Below are 20,016 nucleotides of genomic sequence, written 5' to 3' on the forward strand. Positions count from 1 at the left end.
GTCATACAGGTTGTCAGTGACAGTATGGGCCTAGAAAAAGGCTTCCTGATTCCTACCCTATCCTAGTGTTGTTGTTGTTGTTTTTTACTGTAATATATGCCCAATAGGAAAACAGATCCAAGTGCAGAAAGGCTCCAAGCACAACCTGTCCTCTCCCCTGTCTGCCCACAAGGGGGCTTCATCCACAAACTTTCTTCATTTGCCAGTTGTCAGCCCAGGGCCACCATCTAGTGAGGAAGTGACTGGGACGGGAGAAGGAGATAACCAGCTTCCTAATGGGTGGAAGGTGGGTGGAGGAGGGGGTCCTGGCTGTAGGATAAGTGTCATAAAGATGGCCCTGTAATAAAGAGTCTTCATGGCCCCAGCCCCCAGCCGTCTCTGGTGGGTAGCACTCTAGAGGCGATGTGGAGGTGCCTGAGGAAGTCTTTGGCAAAAACATCTAGCAGAGCAGCTGGAGGTAGCGGGCTGCATTCAGAGTATAATCTCGAGGAGACCGATGTACGCCAAAGGTCAGTGCCTCCAAAGAGGTGCAAGCTCTGTGTGGATTCTCACGGGTATCTGGGTGCTTCTGTGTCTGTGTGTGTACCTGAGGGATCTGTGGGAATGCTGGGCGTGTATAGTGTGTACATGCTTGTGTGGTGGTAAGCATAGGCCTCCGTTTGTTGTGTGGTGTGAGCCTGTGTGTCCTTGGTGTCTATGTTATTGTGTGAGGGAGAGGTATGTGTTGTGGCCCATGCATGTTCCTCTTCAGCTCTTCTTGCCCCTCCTGCAGACAGATCACTGAAGTGTCACCTGCAAGTGGATAGCTCCTTGGTCGGAGGCAGTGTTGGGTGCCTCCCACAACATATATAAGTAATCCATCTGCCCCCAGCCAGATTCCTTGAAGGGCTCAGTGCTGGTAACTGCTCAGTGTTGATTACTGCTGCTGGCAGAGCGGGCACTCAGCTAAGACAGAAGCCAGGTCAGTTGTTCAGTTTGCGTGAGGGGGAGTCCACTCTGTTGAGCCCAGTTCATAGCTTCTACCCCTGCCACCCCAGGTTCTTTGTTCGTGAGCCCATTAGGAGAGAAAGGTGATGATCAGTCACAGAGCTATAGAAAGTTGAAAGATGTGGATTAAAACATGATTGCCCAGAAGCAGGTTCAAGTGCTTCAGGAGGATTGTAATGAGGCTGAAAAAGAGCACTGACTAGGCCGCACAGCAGGCAGGGCCACCCTGAGTACAGTTAATGGTCACTGGCCTGCAGGAGTGCTCTGTGGCCTGGTGATGGGGAGAGGTTTCCCTGAGGAGAGACCAGCAGTGTCACGGGACTGCGATGGCACTGTCAGTCTCAGCACACCCTTGGATCTTTTCCTTGGACTTGTCTGACTGCAGTTACATAACCCAGGCATGCTTTGCCATTACAGGAAATGACCTTTTTGTTCTACTGAGTGCTGTCACTAGCAGGGCCAGCCTGAGCCCACCGGCGTGTGTCTGTGTGTGTTTCAGGTGGTGATGGAAAATCACCCTAGCCTCATTTGGAAGTGCTGGTGCATCCAGGACAGGTTCATCTGAGCTTGGTGAGGGGCTTTCTCCTTGCTTCCTCTGGGACACAGAGCTGTAGGCCTAGTGACACCCCAAACCAAAGCTTACAGTGAACGGGGCTCTGGGTGCTTTCTCAAACATCTGCCCTTGGAGCTTCTCGTTTCCTCCTAGCATCCCCAGCTGCTTTTTACTCCCTTTTCCCACCAGCCTATTCTGTGACCTCTGTAGCCCCTAGCCACTTGCAAGTGGCTTAACTAGTTCCCCAGTTTTGCAGGCCATGCCATTGTTCCTTTAATCACAGGGCTCTTTGTGCATGTCTGTCCATTATTTCCTAAAGGTCACTAGCTACTTTCACCATCAGCTCTCTGAGAACCTGCACTGGGGGGCCTGGCCACCATTTTTTCTAACATTGGCAGTGGCCCATCCAATGACCCATCCCTGGTACCAGCCTTGAGGAGGAGAAGGAGGAGCCCTTTCCTAATTCCAGCAGAGGGTGCTCAGTACTCTGCTTTCCTGTAATAATAGCATCCAGGCTATTCAGCGTTTGGCTTTCTGCCTCACTGTTGTCACTGCCAGGGCTCCTAGGAAACCTTTCTTCCCCATCACTTGTTTCATTTTCCTTCATCCCTTTTGAATACATCACTGCTGCTCTGTGAGACTCTTCGGTTCCTGGGCAATGCTTAGCTTGCAAGGTGGCAGGTCTTTCTTGCTGACGGTTGAGAGAGATTATGTGATCTGAACTGCACAGACTATCCTTGGGTGTGACTGTGACTTTTGAAGAGCACAGGCCCATCTAGGGTCAGTGACTTCCACCTATAGAGGACGGCTCTCTGCAGGGTGACTTGAGGTTGTTGAAATTTAGTAGGGCCAACCTTGACCTGTGCTCTCTCCATCAGCAGCCTCCCTTTTCAGATGCTTCTTTCTCTGTTATTTCACATGCCTCATTTTGGAGTTATATCTCCCATCTCCAGAGGGAGAGACTGTCAGAATAGGCAAGGCCCATGGGTATTTCCTCTGTGGCTAAAAACTCCACTTCAGGGTCTCCCTTACCCACTGCCCCTACTCTTGTTCTGAAGCTGCTGAAGTCCCCTACCTTCTCATCTGTCCTGAGGGCATCCTTCTGGGTTTCGCTGGGGCTGGTCTTCAGTCTGCAGAGCTGTCAGATTCCCCAGAACTTTTTGTCCTTCGGGGCCCTTTTTGTCCTTTTGGACCCTTTTCTATCCAACTGAGCCACTGGGTTGTTTTCACTGTGACAGCAGCCCTGGTGCCTGTGTGTTTGCCTGGCAGTTGCTTACACCAGACTTTCCTGCTCACCTGTTGCACTTTGCTCCTAACGCCACTATCAGGTATCTAGGCATTTCAACTATGAGGACCACATCCTCCCCTCCTCCTGCCCCTGGCTTCGCTGGATATGAATATTCCCAAGCAGTTTGAGATTCCACTGTCTCACCGCTTGACTGCCTCCCTGGGCCTCCCTCTGGGAAGCACCCCCAGTCCCCCTTTCTGAATCCCGGAGGCCCTGCTGTCCTCTCCTTTACTCCTCTGCCAGGGCTCTTGTGTGGCCTGCCAGCTCCTGTCCTTGCCTCTGCCACCCAAGCAGGCTCCTTGCAGCCTCACCACACTTTCCCCTCCCTGCTGCTGCCCTGAGCCAATGTACAGACAGCTCTTGTGAAGCTTCTGAGAGTTTTTATTGCTCCTGACCACAGGGGAACAGAAAGGGGAAGAAGATAAACAAGGAAGTTTAACAGTTCGGTGCCGACTCCCAAGCCCGCAGGTGGAGTTCCAGGCTGCTCAGTAGCCTGGGAACCTATGTCAATGCGCGCACACACACGCACGCGCATACACATGTACTCATGCCCTTTGTTAGGCTTGGTAAGAGGAGAACAATGGCTTCTAAGTGAGGGGCAACTGTGGGGGTTATAAAAAGGGTTCTGGTATTGGATTGAGACAGATCAAGGTTTGAGTCCTCAGTTTGGTCTAGATTTGAGCCTCAGTTTCCTTACCTGTAAAGAGAGGTCATTTCCCCCAAGGTCAGTGTAAGGGTTAAAGCAGATGATGGCAAGGGCAGCACCAGACCCAGTTTGTTGAGTGGGTGCTGTGGGGGGTGCAGCCTGGTGGGCCTGGGAGTGGCTGGGAATGGCCTATCCTACTTTGCTCCTTTCTCTACCACCTGCTCCCCAGGAGGCCTCTTCCTGACTGACTACTCCACCTGCTCACCCCGCAAGCTGAGTCCCTTCCGCTCCTTTGCCAGCACCGAGCTCTTCCACTTCCATGTGCCTGAAGACACATTCCTGGCCGTGTGGAATCTCATCATCTTCAAAGAGCAGGGAGGGACCTTTGGGGACCACTGCCCAGACCAAAGTGTGACCGTGTGAGTGTCTGAGTTAACCTCCTGACCCCGTGCCAACCCCAGGTCACTCTCCACACTAAAATGAAACATTATGAGTATCTAAGCTGCCCTCCTGACCCCTGGCCTTTGTCCAGATTGAAGTGTGACTGGCTGAAGGCCAAGACCTCTGTCTCCTGACCATTCCTGAGTTCTGTATGACTGCATGAATGCCCGAGCTGATCTTTCTCCTCTTATGTCTGACCCCTGACCTGGAACCACTCTATTGTGTGGGTCAGTAGAGGAAATCCATTTGTTTTACTGGCGATGAATGACATTTCTTTCTTTTCCCCATTTCCCATCTCCCACTCCATTGCCTGCTTTCCCTTTCTCTTCATTCTGGTCCCCCAGGTATTTCCGGTCTGGGGCACCCCCTGTCATCAACCCCCTGCACACACACTTCCCAGGGGACACAGCTGTGCCTGGGGTTTTCTCATTGACTCTCAGCTGGACACTACCCAACCGCACCTCTGGCATCTTTAACGTCAGCAGCCCCTTACCTGGGGACTGGTTCTTGGCTGCCCACCTTCCACAGGCCCATGGCCACATCTCTGTCAAGGTGGGTTGATGCTGTCCAGGGCGGGAGGGGCCAGAGCTGCTTCTCCATCTCTGGGCTACTTGGCACTCCAGCCTTATGCCAGGGTGGAAAACAGCCGAAGGGTGGTTGGGGTGGGGCACAGCCAGAGGTAAGCAGGTCACCTGGTGGGCCAGAGGCCATGATCTGCAGGAGGCACTTTGGGAACCTTAGGAGACACCGTGGGTCCAGGTAAGCTAGAGGGAAAGTCCAGAGCCTGCCCTCAGAAGCCTGGCACTGGGGAGTGGTGTCTCTTCCTATTGGAAGGCTCAGGGTTAATCACGGTGGTCAGAAGCCAGCCAGGGACTGGTCAGATGCTGCGGCACAAACCCAAGGCTAGTCTTGTTCTACATCTTGGTTGGTGATCTACGTGTTGGTTGCTGATAGCCCTGCAGAGTCTTGTAGGCTGCAGCCCAGTCATTAGGCCCTCTTGGAGTACATGTTCCTCTTCTATCATAATTTCAGTCCCTACACCTTATGGAAGAGGGTAAGAGAACACTCTGGGGTAGGCAAGCCCTTCCTGTTAAGAGGAGGCTTTGGGCAACTGGTGTCCAACCTGACTGATGCCCTGCTTTCCCCCAAACATCAGTGATTGCATAGATCAGAGCTTCTTAAAGTCTCCAGTGTTGTAGGGTCGAGGTCAGGTCGCGTCTCTGTTCTGGTTTGAAGGGAAGGAAATACTGCCGAGTTTTCCTGCCACTCTCAGGTACTGGGCAGGCTGGCCCTCTTCATCACAGAGAGACGATTTCTTCCTCCTGTTGGTTAGCAGGAAGGGAGGTTGGGACGCAGTGGCCATGTCAGAGTGGGATGGCCAGATGTGGGGCCACCGGTAATGGCAGAGGACCAAGCACAAGTGTGAGCTGAGCAGGATTTAAAGAATAGGACAGAGAACAAGAGAGTGAGTGGGATTTGGCCTGTGAGAACTGGGAGGAGCATAAATCCCCAGTCAGGTGAGGATTTGACCGGATGTCTCTCTCCAGGGTGAGTTCCTTGAGGACAGGCGCTCTGGACTGTGTCAGACTCCCTTCCCCCTTCCGCTGAGGCCCAGCGTTCAGAGGTGTTATAGTGGTTTTGAATGAGCTGAGAATTACACAGGGACAAGTGTGCAGGCGCTGCTGTTGTCAGAGATGGGAACTCAGGCTGAGGAAGTGTCTCGAGCCCTCAGTGATAGGTTTCCCTGAGAGTGAAGGACGGGAGAACTTCCTCTCCAGGCCTGGCAGCCCTCTGGGTGAGAGCATGCTGGGAACTTGCCTGGAAGTGCCTCTGAGCTCTAGGTTCTTGACTCCTGTCAGATCCAGGGTCTCTTAGATTAGAAGGAATATCTTCTTAGGTCTTTGGCCAAATCCCAGAGAGCCTGTTTGTGATCCCAGCTGTGATCCTTGACTCTCTCTGTGAGAAGAGAAGATCCTTCGGGACCCATGCTGTAGTTACCCAACAACCTTTCTGATTAAACCAGAGGAACCTGGCGCTTAGGCCTGGGCTGTGATTATGGGAGCTGGAGCCTGGTTAGGTGAGGTCAGAACCAGGCCTGATGTGCCCGTGTGCATCTAGATACAGCCAGTGGGGCCTGAGGAACTTGGTACTGCAAACTGAAGTCCTAGCCAGGAGAGATCTCCGGGATGTGGTGAGATGAGAGAGAAGAGGGCACAGTTACACCTTGCCTGGGAGTGGCAGCTGTGAGTGGACTCCATGACAGACAGAGCTCTCTAGTCAGCCCTGTTTTAGAGGTTGGGGGAGCGGGGGCAAGGATCTTCTTTATGTTTCCTCTAAAAATTTGATTATCTTTTGAAATCTCATATGGGCCTGGGATTCTTTTTTTAAAAGTGTATTTCAAAAATTTTTTATTTATTTTGGTTGTGCTGGGTCTTCACTGCTGCACACGGGCTTTCTCTAGTTGCAATGAGTGGAGGCTACTCTTTGTTGCTGTGCATGGGCCTCTCTCATTGTGGTGGCTTCTCTTGTTGCAGAGCACAGGCTTCAGTAGTTGTGGTGCACAGGATTAGTTGCTCTGAGGCATGTGGAATCTTCCGGGACCAGATTGAACCCATGTCCTCTGCATTGGCAGGTAGATTCTTATCCATTGGACCACCAGGGAAGTCCTGGGCCTGTAAGGATTCTTAAGTTCTCTGGTTAATTCTCTAGAAGCAAGCCTATTGGAGGGTTGTCTAGGGCATTCCTCCAGAGCTCCAACTTCTCGCCTTGCCTCCTCCTTGTCCCATGGTCCTGACTTCCCATGAGGTTTGGTAACTCCAGGAAATTATGTGGGTTCAGGACTATCCTTGGGTGGGGACTGAAGGGTACCAGCAATAAGAAGGCAGCAGTGTTCCTCAGCCTTGGGGATGAGCTCCGTTTAGACCTTAGTCTTTGCGCACTGGCTTTATCCCTGGCCTTGGGTTGGGTGCTAGGGACACAGATAAATAAGATGTATATTAGTGAGATATAGAAGGCATTTTAAGAGGACAAAGGAGAGGTTTATAACTCAGCTGGGTGGTGTGGTAGAGAGGTGGTTTTAGGTTTTAAGAAATTGTTAGGAAGTGAGATCTAATGTTGAGAAAGCAGTGAAGGGGTCATTCTAGGTGCTGGGAGTAGCATGGGCGAGAAGGGAGAATTGAAGTGGTTCAGTGAGAGTGAGGGAGGGAGCTGGAGTGGTGAACAGGGGCCAGATCAGGAAGGGTCTAGAAGTTAGAGCTTTATCCTGAGAGTGATAAGGGGCCTTAACATGTTGTAAAAGGGAGGTGACTTATCTGGTCCAGGCCACTCTCCTGGGCTCTGGTCCCACACTTCTGCGGGCCTTTGTGTGTGTTATTTTTACTTTGTTACTGTCTTACTGTGTTCCTAGCACCCAACACAGAGCCTGGCACATAGTAGGGGCTTAGCAAACTTTTGTTGCCCTTCTGCCATCTTCTCAAACTCATGTTTCCAAAACCAGTATTGTTTCCCCTTCTTTCCGTCAACCTCTTCTGTCTTAACCTCTGCCTTCCATCTTCTTGCCTGTCTTGTGTTGGAGCATGTGCTCATCCTGTGGTGTCCAGCTGCCAGTCTGTCCTGAAAGGCTGGCCTTTGGGTTTTGGGTAACATCTGGCACCCAAATGCCTTATGGAAAATTCTCCAAATGCCTGGGGCACAGTTCTCCTTGAATGCTTCCTCTTCCCAGCTCCAAGATTTGAAAGCAAATGAAAGCAGATAAAATAATGAAAACAACCATAAGGAAAGAAAAGGAGCAGATTCAGTTGACTCCACCAGCTTGGACTTAAGCATGGCTCACTCAGCATCTCAACTGAAGGCGTTCAGATCTGCTAACCGTCTTCCTTCTGCTCTTCCTCCTCCTTCTAAATTATTTTATTTGTATTTCAAATAGGTAATATATGCACCTGGTACAACATTCAAAAGGTACAAAAGGCATACAGTGAAAAGTAAGTCTTCCTCTTCCCTTCATCCCCTTTCGGTCCCTATGTTCCCTCTCCAGAGTTAACTAGTAACTAGCTGTTACCTAGTACCTCTTTCCTCTTGAAACATTTTCTCCTCTTGTCCTTTGTGACTTTATAGAACTGTCCTGGTTTTCTTCCTGCCCACCGCCCCCTCCTCTGTCTCCTTTCCTGGCTTCTCCTCTGTTTCATCTGTTTGTGTTGTGGTACCCAAAGCTTGGTCCTGGGATAACTCCTTTTTATGTCTCCATTCTCTTAACTAGGTGTCTCCAGCACAGTAGTTTTAAATACCGCCTGTAAGTTCACGTCTTCCAAGTGTTTTAAGTGAGTCCTAATTTATTTGAATCTCAGATTTTATACCCAGTGGCTTACTTGACATCTCTGGTGTCTAAGACCTGTCTCAAACTTAGCAAGTACGTATCCAAACAAAGCCTGAAGTCAGGAATCTTTAATTCCTAATTCAGGACTCCCATGTCTAAGCCCCTTCGTTCTCTAATCTTCTCAGTAAATGGGATGGCCAGTCACCAGTTGCTCAAGCCCCACATTTAGGGATCATACTTGATTCTTCTTTTTTCCCTTATTTCCACACAACTAATCCATAAAGAAAAAATCTTGAGACTCTCTTTCTAAATCATGCCCTGGATGCATCTACTTCTGTGTCCACTCTTAGCATGTTCCCTCAGTCATCTGCTGGGCCGTCACAGTAACCTAAGTGGCCTCCTTGCTTCCGCTCCTGCTCCCTGCCATCTGTCCAGCACTCACTTATTTCCATGTTGATTGGTGCCGGCTAACTGTGGGCTGGAGCTGTCCTGAATGCTGGAATATTCCCACAGAGACGGCCACAGAGAAGGCCAAGATCTTGTGCATCTTCAGCCTGCAAGCCTCACCCAGAGGCTCAGGCACTTCTGTAGAAACTTAGCCCACCTGTACTAGTACAGTCTAGGAATCAACTGAAGGTCTTCTACACCAGCTTCTTTCAGATCACTTCTCACTTCAGTTCTCACTTTGGGCCCTCCTGGTTTTTCAAGCTGCCTCGCTTTGGTCCTGTTCCTTCCATGACTCCTGCTGTTGACTGAGTTTGGATGCTCACTTGACTTCTGCCTTGACAGGTCTTGAGACCTGACTTCTGGTGCCCTTTCTGTGGTTCTGTGTCAGGGTGAAGGTTCGTGCACCTTCCCTGGTCTCTACTGATTGAGCACTCGCATCCACAATAAGGGAGGTGTTGGACATGCACATTATACAGTTTCAGGAAGAAGCACATCTTAACAAGAGAGGTCATGTCCACTGATCCTTTGTTAGGCCAATAGCAAGCAAGACATGGAACAAGGTGTTTCCTCCTTCTGGACTGTCTAGTAAGGATGGGGGCCATCTCCTGATGGAGTCCCCACCCTCAGGGTCATTAACCACAAGATTATTATGGTGGTGATTCCTGCCTTAGGAAGTGGGGTCAGTAAAATAACTCATGAGAGTATTTCTGGTCCTCATCAAAGATGAGAGACATCTGCTTTGTATATCAGAGATGGAGGTTTCTGAGCAACAAGGTGGGTTCAGGAGCTTTCTGAAGGGACCTCTTTTGACACTTGTTCTTTAACTCAGCAGACATTTTCTAGCACCTAGTATGTGCCAGGTGGTGTGATAGGTGTTGGGAATGCAATGATAAAAAAAGGCACAGGAAAATTCCAGGCAGAGGGTAAGAAGATGTTCCGGCCTGGCACCCATCAAGGCCCCCTTCCAGCCTTGTGGAGCTTTGCTACAAGTCAACAAACAAGCCTTGACTGGCTTGTTCCATGGCAGGGGACTCAGTGGGATTTCAGAGCCTGGAATTCTTGTCCCAGATCAAGGCTAATAGTATGTCTTGGTCAGAAGAACCACATAAGTGAACAGTGGCCTCTAGTTTATTGGGCTAGTGTAAGGCCATTTGTCCAGAAGATGAGAGAAACCTAGTAAGGCCCCCCCACCCCACCACCCTGCTCCCCTGAACTGCTAGGACTGACTGAGGGCCCAGAGAGGTGCAAATGCTGGAACTAACGAGCCTACCCTCACAGGAGACGCTGAGGCTGCCTGGGCCCGGGTGGTGTACTCCGAGTAGAGAAGTGTTAGTGATTTTATCCAGAAGAGCAGCTCTGGGAGACATGGTGGTTCTCCTCCAGTGACAGAAGTGTACCCGGGCTTAGACAGAAGGAGGAGATGTATCCGGGGCCCCTGAGGCAGAGCGATATGGGGAGACAGAAGATAGGCTTTGGGTTTAGAAAGGTCAGAGCTGCCGCAGCTGGGTTGATTCACTTATTCATTTATTCAGCAAACATTCATTTGTGAGGTGTGCACTTTACATTAGGCTCTGTGTCTAGAGGAACAAAAATAAGACCAGGTTCCTGTTTTCAAGTTACCTGTAGTCTGGAGTTTGCCTGGGGAGGTAGGGTGATTCTTCCCTGGGGATTTTAAAGCAGAGGCTGGACAGGTATTAATACTTGGGAAGGGCAGGTAGAAAATAAAAGAAATGAGAGATTCAGATGGGGGAAGTGGGGAGGTTTGGATTGGAGGCCTTTAGGGGGGCACACTAGTACCCAAAGAGTGCTGGTTCCTGCAGGCTTGGTAGGGGAATGGGCTGGTTTGAAATGACCTTGATGGGCTGTCCAGGGGTGCTCAGGAGGGGTTACTGGAGGAGGGGCAGGCAGGGCCTGTCAGGAAGGGCTTGGATTTGAGCCCCCAAACCTCAGTGGGGTTTGAGGCCCTCAAAACACCAATCTTCAGCCAGTGCTGAGGATCACAGCAGAACCTGCAGACCGAGAAAGGACCCAGAGCTTAGAGAGAGCGCAGTCATAGCCCCAGAAGCAGGAGGGCTAGAGGAGGTCTGTCCCGCCTCCGCAGGCTGTTGGCCTTGCTTTAGTAGCGCGTTGCTGTCTCTCCCCTCCTGCCACCCCTGCTTGTGCCTCAGGGTCTCCAGGATGAGTGTCAGTACCTCCTCCAGCCACAGTTGATTGTCCGGCGTCTGCTGGACGTGGCCGTGCTGGTGCCTGGGAGGCCCTCCGAGCAGACCCTCTCTGTCCACAATCGCTCAGCCCTGTACAAGTAAGTCGAGTGCTCCCTCAACCCGGGCCCTTGCCATCTTCCCTCCCTGGCCTCAGGGTGCCTGCTGACCCTGCGCTCCCCCTGGCCAGCCTGGACTCCTGGGCCACCCAGAACCCCAGGGTGGGTCTGACCCCTGCCTCCCTCTCTCCTAGCATGGAGGGGAAGACCAGAAAAGGTCTCCTGTTCTCCTCTGTCCCCCCACCCCTCCATTTTTCCCAGTGTTTCCCTCATCCTATGTCGCTCTCACCTCTCTATACCCTGTCTTTTCTCACCTCCACCCTCCCCTCTGCCCAGGGTCTTCGTGCCCAGCTTCACTTACAGGGTTTCAGCACAGCTGGTGTGCGTGGGGGGCCGCGGGACATCCGCCTGCCCCCTGACACTGCGCCTACGTCCCAAGGCCCCACCCCTGCACAACTCAAGCTCTGTGGCCTGTGGAGGAGCCTCGGTATGCCAGCTGGAGCTGGCACTGCCCCCCTGGGGGCACTGGGTCTACGTGCGCGTGGAGACGCCTTCCCGGGGCCCCAGCAGGACCATCCGCTTCCAGCTGTGTGTGCGGTTGCAAGGTCAGAAGCCCCACACCTGCCCCAGCCACCTGGCCTGTGCTGACATCTGTGGCTGGGAAGAGGCAGGCGTGATGGCTGTGCTCACTGGTCCTCGGGCATGTCCCTATGACCTCTCCGATACCACCCAGCTCCCTTACTCCCTGAAGCCCTCCCACTTGGAGCTTCAAGTCATGGGAACGCCTTCAGGTCACTTTTGGTACCTGACTTAAGCTTACTAAGGGACTTACTCTCCTTGATCTAACCTCCCAGTGTGCTGGGGCAGGCAGGGACAGCTAGGACCTCTGGGACATGGTCCTTGCCAGAGCCCCTGCAGGTCAGTGAGAGGGTCCATCATCTGTTTCAGCAGTGCCCTCACTGCCATTGGGCAGGGAGAGATGACCTTCAGTCCCTCCAACATGACATTCTACTAGCTGTGACTGCTAGGAAGTGCCTGGACCCAGTCCTGTGACCTTAGATGTCAAACTCCACAGGGATGTTTGATTTGAGTTCTCTCCCTCCCCACCCTCTCTTAAACTCTGTGCGGCTCAGATCCAGTGTGTGGTGGGGCTGCAGGGCCGGGGGGGGGGCAGGCCACAGCTCAGATTTCCTCTGCCCCACAGAGTGCCCACAGCCCAGCCTGTCCCGTGCCCTGGCCCCTGGAGCTGCCATGAATATGCCCCAGTCACTGGGCAACCAGCCACTGCCCCCAGAGCCGCCATCCCTTGGGGCCCCTGCCGAGGGGCCTGGGGCCACATCCCCACCTGAGCATTGCTGGCCAGTGCGCCCGACGCTGCGCAATGAACTGGACACCTTCTCCGTCCACTTCTACATCTTCTTTGGCCCCAGTGTGGCCCTCCCTCCAGAGCGCCCGGCCGTGTTTGCCCTGAGGCTGCTGCCAGTGCTGGACAGCGGAGGTGTGCTCAGCCTGGAGCTCCAGCTCAACGTGGTACTCTTTGTGGAGGGCAGGGAGGTCACCCTGTGGGGGAACCTGAAGGAGAAGATGTCAGGGGTGAAGGGGCCCTTACCTCCTCCAGGAAGCTTGTCCAGGTTGCTTCCAGTTTATGGTTAGAGACCATGCCTCAGCCCACTTCTGGTCAACAAATGTGCTCTGAGCATTTACTACAAGTGGGCTGGGTCAGCCAGGGCAGCTCAGAGGGGTCCAGATTTTCCCAGTTTTATAGGCTTACCTGCCACTCACTAAAGGCCTCTCTCCATGGCAGGTGTTCGTTGTTTCTGTTGTGATGGGGAGCTCACCATTTATTGAGGCCATGCAGTCCATGTTTAGACAGCTCTGATTGCTAGAGACATTCTTGGCATTCCATCAAAATTTGTCTCCATGGATTTTTACCCACTGATCTTTGTTTTGCCCTAGAAGCTATATCCAGTAGTTCACTCCTGTCCTTTTATAAAAAAATTAATAGGCTTTATTTTTCAGAGAAGTTTTAGGCTTACAGGAAAACTGAGGAAAGTACATCAAGTCCCTCTCTTTCCCCACGCAGTTTCCCCTATTACTCACATTTTACATTAGTGTGGTACATTTGCTGCATCCCTATCCAGTCTTTCAGATGCCTTAACAGTCTTTCAGATGCCTCTCAACCTTGCCAAAGCTGAACAACCTCTGCATCTGAGACTTTTCTTCCTCTGCTGTCTCCTCTGGTCATACTTCTGGTCATCATGCCTCTGAAACAAGTAATCCCAAGTGGCCTGACCTGGGTGGCAGGCAGTGTTTGTGCAGCCTGAGATCAAGGTGCCTCTTTAAGCTAATGCCTCACTTGAGGCTTGTGGTAGACTAAGACCTGGATCGTTTTCTTTTACTTCCTTTTTTTGCTTCAAAACAATTACATACATTTGCTTTTTTATTATAAAAATGATAGGATCACATATAAAAGCTTTGGAAAATAAAGGAAGATACCCCCGTAACACAACTGCTTAGCTTTTTGGTTATATGTCCTCCTAGTCCTTACCCACAGTAACTGATGTGTTTATCTAGTTGTAACCAAGAACCAAGCACATTTTCATTCTCTGAGCGTGGTTCATGTGAACAGCTTTTGCAGTGCACTTTTTAACCTAGTGGAAGAATTTATGTTCATCTTTGAGGCATTGCCTAACATTGGTTTGAACTGTGAGTCTTTACTACTTTGTGTAATTCATACATTTCTAAACCTCTTAGTCATTATTTTCAGCACTGAACAAGACTGGGCTGAGAGCAGAGCCCTTTCAGGCCTTTGGCAACTGTCTTGGGTTGGCATTGATCTTATTATCTACTGTTCCCTGAGCCAAGAATCATTAATCATTTTAACTTTACTATTCCTCAGCTCTGGGGCGGGACCATTTTCCTATCAGTCCATCTGATACCTGGTCTGTAACTTGAGGTGGTATTTTGTGGGACATGGCTCAGAACTTGCTAGTGATCCTGCTGGTTAGGAGAGCTGATTCTTCAACCCCAAGACATTCCTTATTTTCATACTCAAATGGTCTCTGACAGTGTTCTGGCTAAGACTGTACATATTTTGTGTTTGCTTATTGCCATGCCTTCGGGCAATGACAGTGAATTCTTGATTTGACCTTGAAACTGTTGAGTCTGTCAGAGCCCAGCCTCACCCATTCTCTTCCTCTGTCTCCGGAGAGAGGCGTGCCTCCCCTACTGTCTTGCCCTGTCACTCTCTGCATTCTTGTCTGTTTCCTCTAAAGGGCGTCTGCTTACATTCTATCATCTGCATGCTGTGACGCTGCTGCATACCTCAGAGCACCTGTTCTATTTATTCTGAGAGGTATATTGGCATACCTACTCTGATCTTTCCCTCCAAGCATTTTGATGTTTTCCCTTGCATCAAGAAACTGGACATTTGGAACAGAGAACTGCATACCTAGAGGACATTTTCTGGTTCCCACCAGAATGGCTTTTGCTGAATAAAACTTTGGCATGTTGTTCTGGGCTTGCATTGAGGGAAGTTAGGAGCAAGTTGTATGAAATTCACTCTTAGAGCTAAGCATTGGAGGCAGGGTAGCACACAGTGCTTCTTTGATATGAATTTAACCGAGAACCGTCCCTTTGGGTGCAGTGTTTCTCCTGAGACCCTGATTAACTTATTGCGTGGACTCACAAACGTGATAACTCACGTTTCCTTGCTTTGGTTGCTTGGAAGTCAGCATCAAATATATGACCCACATCTAGGGACAGACTTTCTTTTCCTATCCTGATGTATAAATTTCCCTCGTGCATTTATTCTGTCCTGTTATTTGTGTTTAATAAGCTACCCCAAATCCTTCTTGAATGAGGTGAGCTTATGGGATCCTGTTACCTTTATTCATATAGACAACCCTTTTCATTTATTCCTGTGGATATCCAGTTTCTTTTAATCCCAGCCAGGTTGCTACATTTAATCCTACAGGTGTTCTCATACCACTAGTACCTAGAATCATTTCACCTGAGGAAGCGTGCATATCTTTACACACCTCCCGCTTTCAGGTCTATGTGAAGATCTGATGATGATTGATGAGCCTTACAATCGCAGATGTTTTTTACAGCTAGTTTCTACATCCAGCAACAGTGCTCGTCCTCTCCCCCCACCCCCCAAAAAGCTAGGTAGGACTGAAAAAGTGGGTGTTGTCTCTTGCCTAGACAGAATTTAAACAATTCTGCCCAAAGAAGGGGTTTAGAAGTGGCCTTGGCTTCTCATCAGTCTTTGAAAGATCTCTGCTATGGAAGATCTAGTGATGGTGTTTCCCCGTTTTTTGGTTTTAAGAATGAAGGGGGTGGGTGTGCTTCCCATGGGAGCACCTACAGGACCGGGGCTGTTAGGTGAGGGCCTGGAGGAGTTTGTAGGAGGGGTTAAGAGGTGGAGGAATCTGAGGGTGGTGGTGGGAAGACCTGGAGGATGTGACAGCCTCATGTTTATATCTGCCTGCCCAGAGCTCCCTGCGCCAGGAAAATGTGACAGTGTTCGGATGCCTGACTCATGAGGTGCCCTTGAGCCTGGGGGATGCCGCAGTGACCTGTTCCAAAGGTAGGGTGAGGAAGTGGGGAAGAAGAAGGGCTGGAAGACCAGGGCAGGGGTAGGGTAGGGAGGAAAGATGGACTAGGGCGTCTGGGAACTGGGTGCAGGCGGGTGAGGGTTCTTTAGGTCCTGACCCCACACTGGCTTCTGCCTTCTCCCCTCAGAGTCCCTGGCCGGCTTCCTCCTTACTGTCAGTGCCGCCTCCAGAGTGGCCAGGCTGAGAATCCCGTTTCCGCAGACAGGGACCTGGTTCCTGACCCTGCGCTCCCTGTGCGGGTTGGGGCCTCGGTGAGCAGGGCGGGGCCTCGGTGGGCGGGGCCGGGAAGGAAGCGCCTGAGCACCAGGTGACTGCGAGTTTGTGCGCAGGTTCGTGCGATGCCTAAACGCGACTGCGGAGGTGCGGCTGCGGACTTTCCTGTCCCCGTGCGTAGATGACTGCGGGCCCTACGGCCAGTGCAAGCTGTTGCGCACGCACAACTACCTGTACGCGGCCTGCGAGTGCAAGGCCGGTGAGCAGGCTGGGCTGGCGAGGGAGCCCACCTGGGGCGGGAGGGAGGGAGGTGGCAACCTGTGTAGCAAGGTTTGGAGAGGGTGGTGCGGGGTCAGGGTACCCTTTCCTGGCAGTGACGTAGGGCCTCACCGGAGTGGCCTGCAGGAGTGTGTGCTGAACCCTGGGCTGCCTTCTGAACTCTTCCACCCTGTGCCCGTCCCATTGCAGGATGGCGGGGCTGGGGCTGCACGGACAGTGCGGATGCGCTCACCTACGGGTTCCAGCTGCTGTCTACACTACTGCTCTGCCTGAGCAACCTCATGTTTTTGCCACCCGTGGTCCTGGCCATTCGGAGCCGATATGTGCTGGAAGCGGCTGTCTACACCTTCACCATGTTCTTCTCCACGGTATGCGGTGCCATTAGTGTCTGCACCGAGTCCTTAGCGGTGGTGGTGGATGAGGGTCTACATTTCCACCATGGGCCTCCCTGGGCTTGGGGCTGTCTCTCTTCACTGTCCTCTACAGCAGGGCTTCCCCACCGCTTCCTATCATGGCATGCATAGAACGCGATAATTTTTATAAGACACATGGGAATAAATGAACAGGGCTGTTTGCGACTTAAGATAACAGCCACTGGAGGCAGCATGGAGTCTTCAGCATCCCGCGCCCTACCTGTCCACTCTAAGAATTAAGGGGACCTTTACCTCAACATGCTGGCCGAGAAGCTCTGACTGACAATACGGAATTGTGTCTACACAATTCCCCTGAGATGCTTACATCTAGGGATATGTTCATCTCATCCGTGGGCTCTTGGCATCTTGTGATGTACAGTGCCTGCCTATGAGCACTGCAAATGTCTTAGGTGGATTCAGACTTCCACGTTTCTTAGGAACAAGGATTTCACGGAGACCAGTACATGCCTTCCTGTTGTCCAGTATTAATAGATCAGACCTCTGTCCAAATCACAAAAATTCTACCTGTTATCTTAGGAGGAAGTGGGGACTGGGGGGTCATGTTCTAAGGTCCTGGATACTTCTCCACAGGTGAGGAACAGTGGTTGTAACTGTGCCATGCAGTGAGACCTTGGCCCCTTAAGCTGCATGAGAACAGCACACCCCAGTTTTGTCTGAATGCCTCCCCCTTTTAGACCTGTTCTGACAATGCTCTATTATACTTTTATTTTCAATATTCTCCTCTCTTTTTTATTGCCAGATGCCCTTTATAACTGTCGCTCACCAAATCCTCTAGCAACAGCAGTTTCACCAGTATATTCTTAGTTGTGTGCAGATATAATGTGGTTCACAATTACTAAGAACATCTAAGTGAGTCAGGAGCCTAGAGCATGTGAGGAGAGTTTATCCAGTCTCCTGCACTTCACAAGGCATCCTGAAAATTGGCTCCAGGGTGTTCAGTATCAGATGACTCCTCATCATCTGGGTTTGATGGCATATCATCCTGAAAAGAAAAGACCTTCCCCTAGTAGGAACACTGTGGGAGCCAAAAGTGCCTGGTCCCACATACAATGCCTACACTTTTGTAAATAAGGCAGAAAGCAAATGATCACGGAGAAGATACTGGCTCTGAGGGGTTGCCTAAAGTCCTGCTCTAACTCCTGTTCTTTTCCCGTGTGTGCCAAAGTGTAGAGATACTTGTGATTCCGTTTTCCCAGGCAGGATCCCTGTTGTCCCTCTTTCCTGTTCTTTGTTTAGTGTAGACTTCATTCATTCCTCAGCAGTCTCCTTGTAAGGACCCATCGGTCCTACTGCAGGTGTCAGCACCAGCACTAGAGGCGGCAGTCTTCTCCCCTGTCTTTAAATCCAGGACAGTCTACACCTGGGAGTAGTGTGTTGGTTCCTGTCCAGGGCCTGGGAGCAGACAGTAGCTTTGTTATCCAAGAGTTTAAAATGCAAAATGTAAATGTGTTTAAAAAAAAAAAGGGGGGGGGGCTACAAACCCAGCACTTGATTTTGTGTGTAGCTGATAGTTCAGATGATGATAACAGAAAAACCACATCTGCTGATACATGCTGTGTGTCAGACACTGCTCATGGAATCCTTCCCATAGCATTGTAACAATGGAGAAGTATTGCTATTATTATTATCATCCCTTTTTTTGCAGATGAGGAAAGTTTAAATACTCTGGTTAAGGCCTGAGGTGAGCGGCCGAACCAGACTTGTCACTCAGCCTGCTTCTTGGTCCCTCCCATGTCATCACTGAGCTGTAGGGCTCCCCTTGCCCCAGGCAATGAGCATGCATGCATACATTCCCAACCTGAATTTAGCTTCTCAGAAGTCCAGGAGTATGTGGAGATACTAATGACCTCAGGTTAGTAGTTCTTAAACTCTTAAAGTAGAGCCAGCCAAAAGGTCAGAAATTATAACCAAGCCACATATTAGAAAGGACAGGGAAAATGTATCAGACATGGAGGTTGTACATCTCTCAATCATACAACTCAAGCCATGTGTCCTTCCCAGTGCTAGAGACCTCATAATTGGATCCCGAAAGACCCAGACAGAGCTGACATTCTGGGGCCATGGCAGCCTTCCTTGTTGATCACTAAGATCCTGGCTGCAAGCCCACCTCCTCATCATTCCACCTCCTCTTCTATTCCTCACATTGGCACAATCACTCTCAGTGGCCCTTGGAAAAATGCCATGATATTTCCAAGAGGAAACAGAAGCAGAAAATAAGGGAACAGCAGCAAGTTTCATTCTATCCTGAGTACAAATATTCCAGTCTTCGTACAGATTGAATGTATTTGCATCTCCAATTTAAAATTCTGTAGTGCCAGGATACTCTATTTGGAGCATTAGATGAGCTTTATAGTTATGTTGTAAAAATATAAAGTTCCACAGAAAAGAACAATTTAGGGTAATATTCCAAAATTACCTTGTAAGTAAAGAAATGGCCAAAATTGAAGAAGATGTCAAATTAGATTATACTAATGGAAGCCAGTTTGTAGTCTGAATTTGTTTTCTTAAATCTCCCAGTCTTTTTGTGTTATTTCTACCACTCTTTTTTATTGGTAATGCAAAAGGAATACTAACCTAAAAATTAGTCCACAATTTTCTGTGAGACAACAGTAGTGCTATATAAATAAATGTATTTTTTTGTATAGGGGAAAGTCTGTTAGTATGGGGATATTATCCCATAAATATACATGATATAAAGTATAAGATGACTCAAATTTATTGAGCACATACTGTATGCCAAACATATAGGAAAATATTCCAGACTTTCAGGGTAGTCTCTCCCAGGTGCCACCATACATAACCCAGCCTTCGGTTCAGTTCATTCGCTCAGTTGTGTCTGACTCTTTGTGATCCCATGGACTGCAGCATGCCAGGCTTCCTTGTCCATCACCAACTCCTGGAGCTTGCTCAAACTCATGTCCATCGAGTCAGTGATGCCATCAAACCACCTCATCCTCTGTCATCCCCTTCTCCTCCTGCCTTCAATCTTTCCCAGCAGCAGGGTCTTTTCCAATGAGTCAGTTCTTCGCATCAGGTGGCCAAAGTATTGGCATTTCAACTTCAGCATCAGTCCTTGCCACGAATATTCAGGACTGATCTCCTTTAGGATTAACTGGTTTGATCTCCTGCTGTCCAAGGGACTCTCAAGAGTCTCCTCCAACACCACAGTTCAAAAGCATCAATTCTTCGGGACTCAGCTATCTTTATGGTCCAACTCTCACATCCATACATGACTACTGGAAAACCATAGCTTTGACTAGATGAACCTTTGTCGGCAAAGTAATGTCTCTGCTTTTTAATATTCTGTCTAGGTTGGTCACAGCTTTTCTTCCAAGGAGGAAACATCTTTTAATTTCATGGCTGCAGTCACCATATGCAGTGATTTTGGAGCCCAAGAAAATAAAGTCTGTCACTGTTTCCATTGTTTCCCCATCTACTTGCCATGAAGTGATGGGACTCATGCCATGATCTTAGTTTCTTGAATGTTGTAGCTCATTCCAATGTTTGGTACAGCCAGTTGCTTCTAGGTGATGGGTA

The 20,016-nt window shown here is 50.1% G+C and overlaps 1 protein-coding gene across 50 annotated transcripts in view; it reads left to right on the forward strand.

The window, feature by feature from the left end:
* Positions 1 to 20,016, forward strand: part of TMEM8B (transmembrane protein 8B) — a 48,860-nt gene that overhangs the window by 11,859 nt on the left and 16,985 nt on the right. For 17 of the 50 annotated variants that reach the window (XM_081508502.1, XM_081508469.1, XM_081508524.1 and 14 more), the window contains 9 exons: positions 3,704 to 3,893; positions 4,260 to 4,467; positions 10,843 to 10,976; positions 11,271 to 11,539; positions 12,139 to 12,464; positions 15,432 to 15,525; positions 15,681 to 15,804; positions 15,883 to 16,025; positions 16,235 to 16,413. In XM_081508502.1, coding sequence (XP_081364628.1) covers positions 12,186 to 12,464; positions 15,432 to 15,525; positions 15,681 to 15,804; positions 15,883 to 16,025; positions 16,235 to 16,413 — 819 coding nt within the window. In that variant the 5' untranslated portion in view covers positions 3,704 to 3,893; positions 4,260 to 4,467; positions 10,843 to 10,976; positions 11,271 to 11,539; positions 12,139 to 12,185. Of the gene's footprint in view, positions 1 to 348; positions 514 to 3,703; positions 3,894 to 4,259; positions 4,468 to 10,842; positions 10,977 to 11,270; positions 11,540 to 12,138; positions 12,465 to 15,431; positions 15,526 to 15,680; positions 15,805 to 15,882; positions 16,026 to 16,234; positions 16,414 to 20,016 lie in introns of those variants that run through there. The other 33 variants (XR_014059111.1, XM_081508235.1, XM_081508294.1 and 30 more) reach the window with 10 other exon arrangements.

Source organism: Giraffa tippelskirchi, chromosome 1 (assembly GCF_054371585.1).
Source record: "Giraffa tippelskirchi isolate mGirTip1 chromosome 1, T2T-mGirTip1v1.2.pri, whole genome shotgun sequence".
Taxonomy (NCBI): Eukaryota; Metazoa; Chordata; class Mammalia; order Artiodactyla; family Giraffidae; genus Giraffa; species Giraffa tippelskirchi.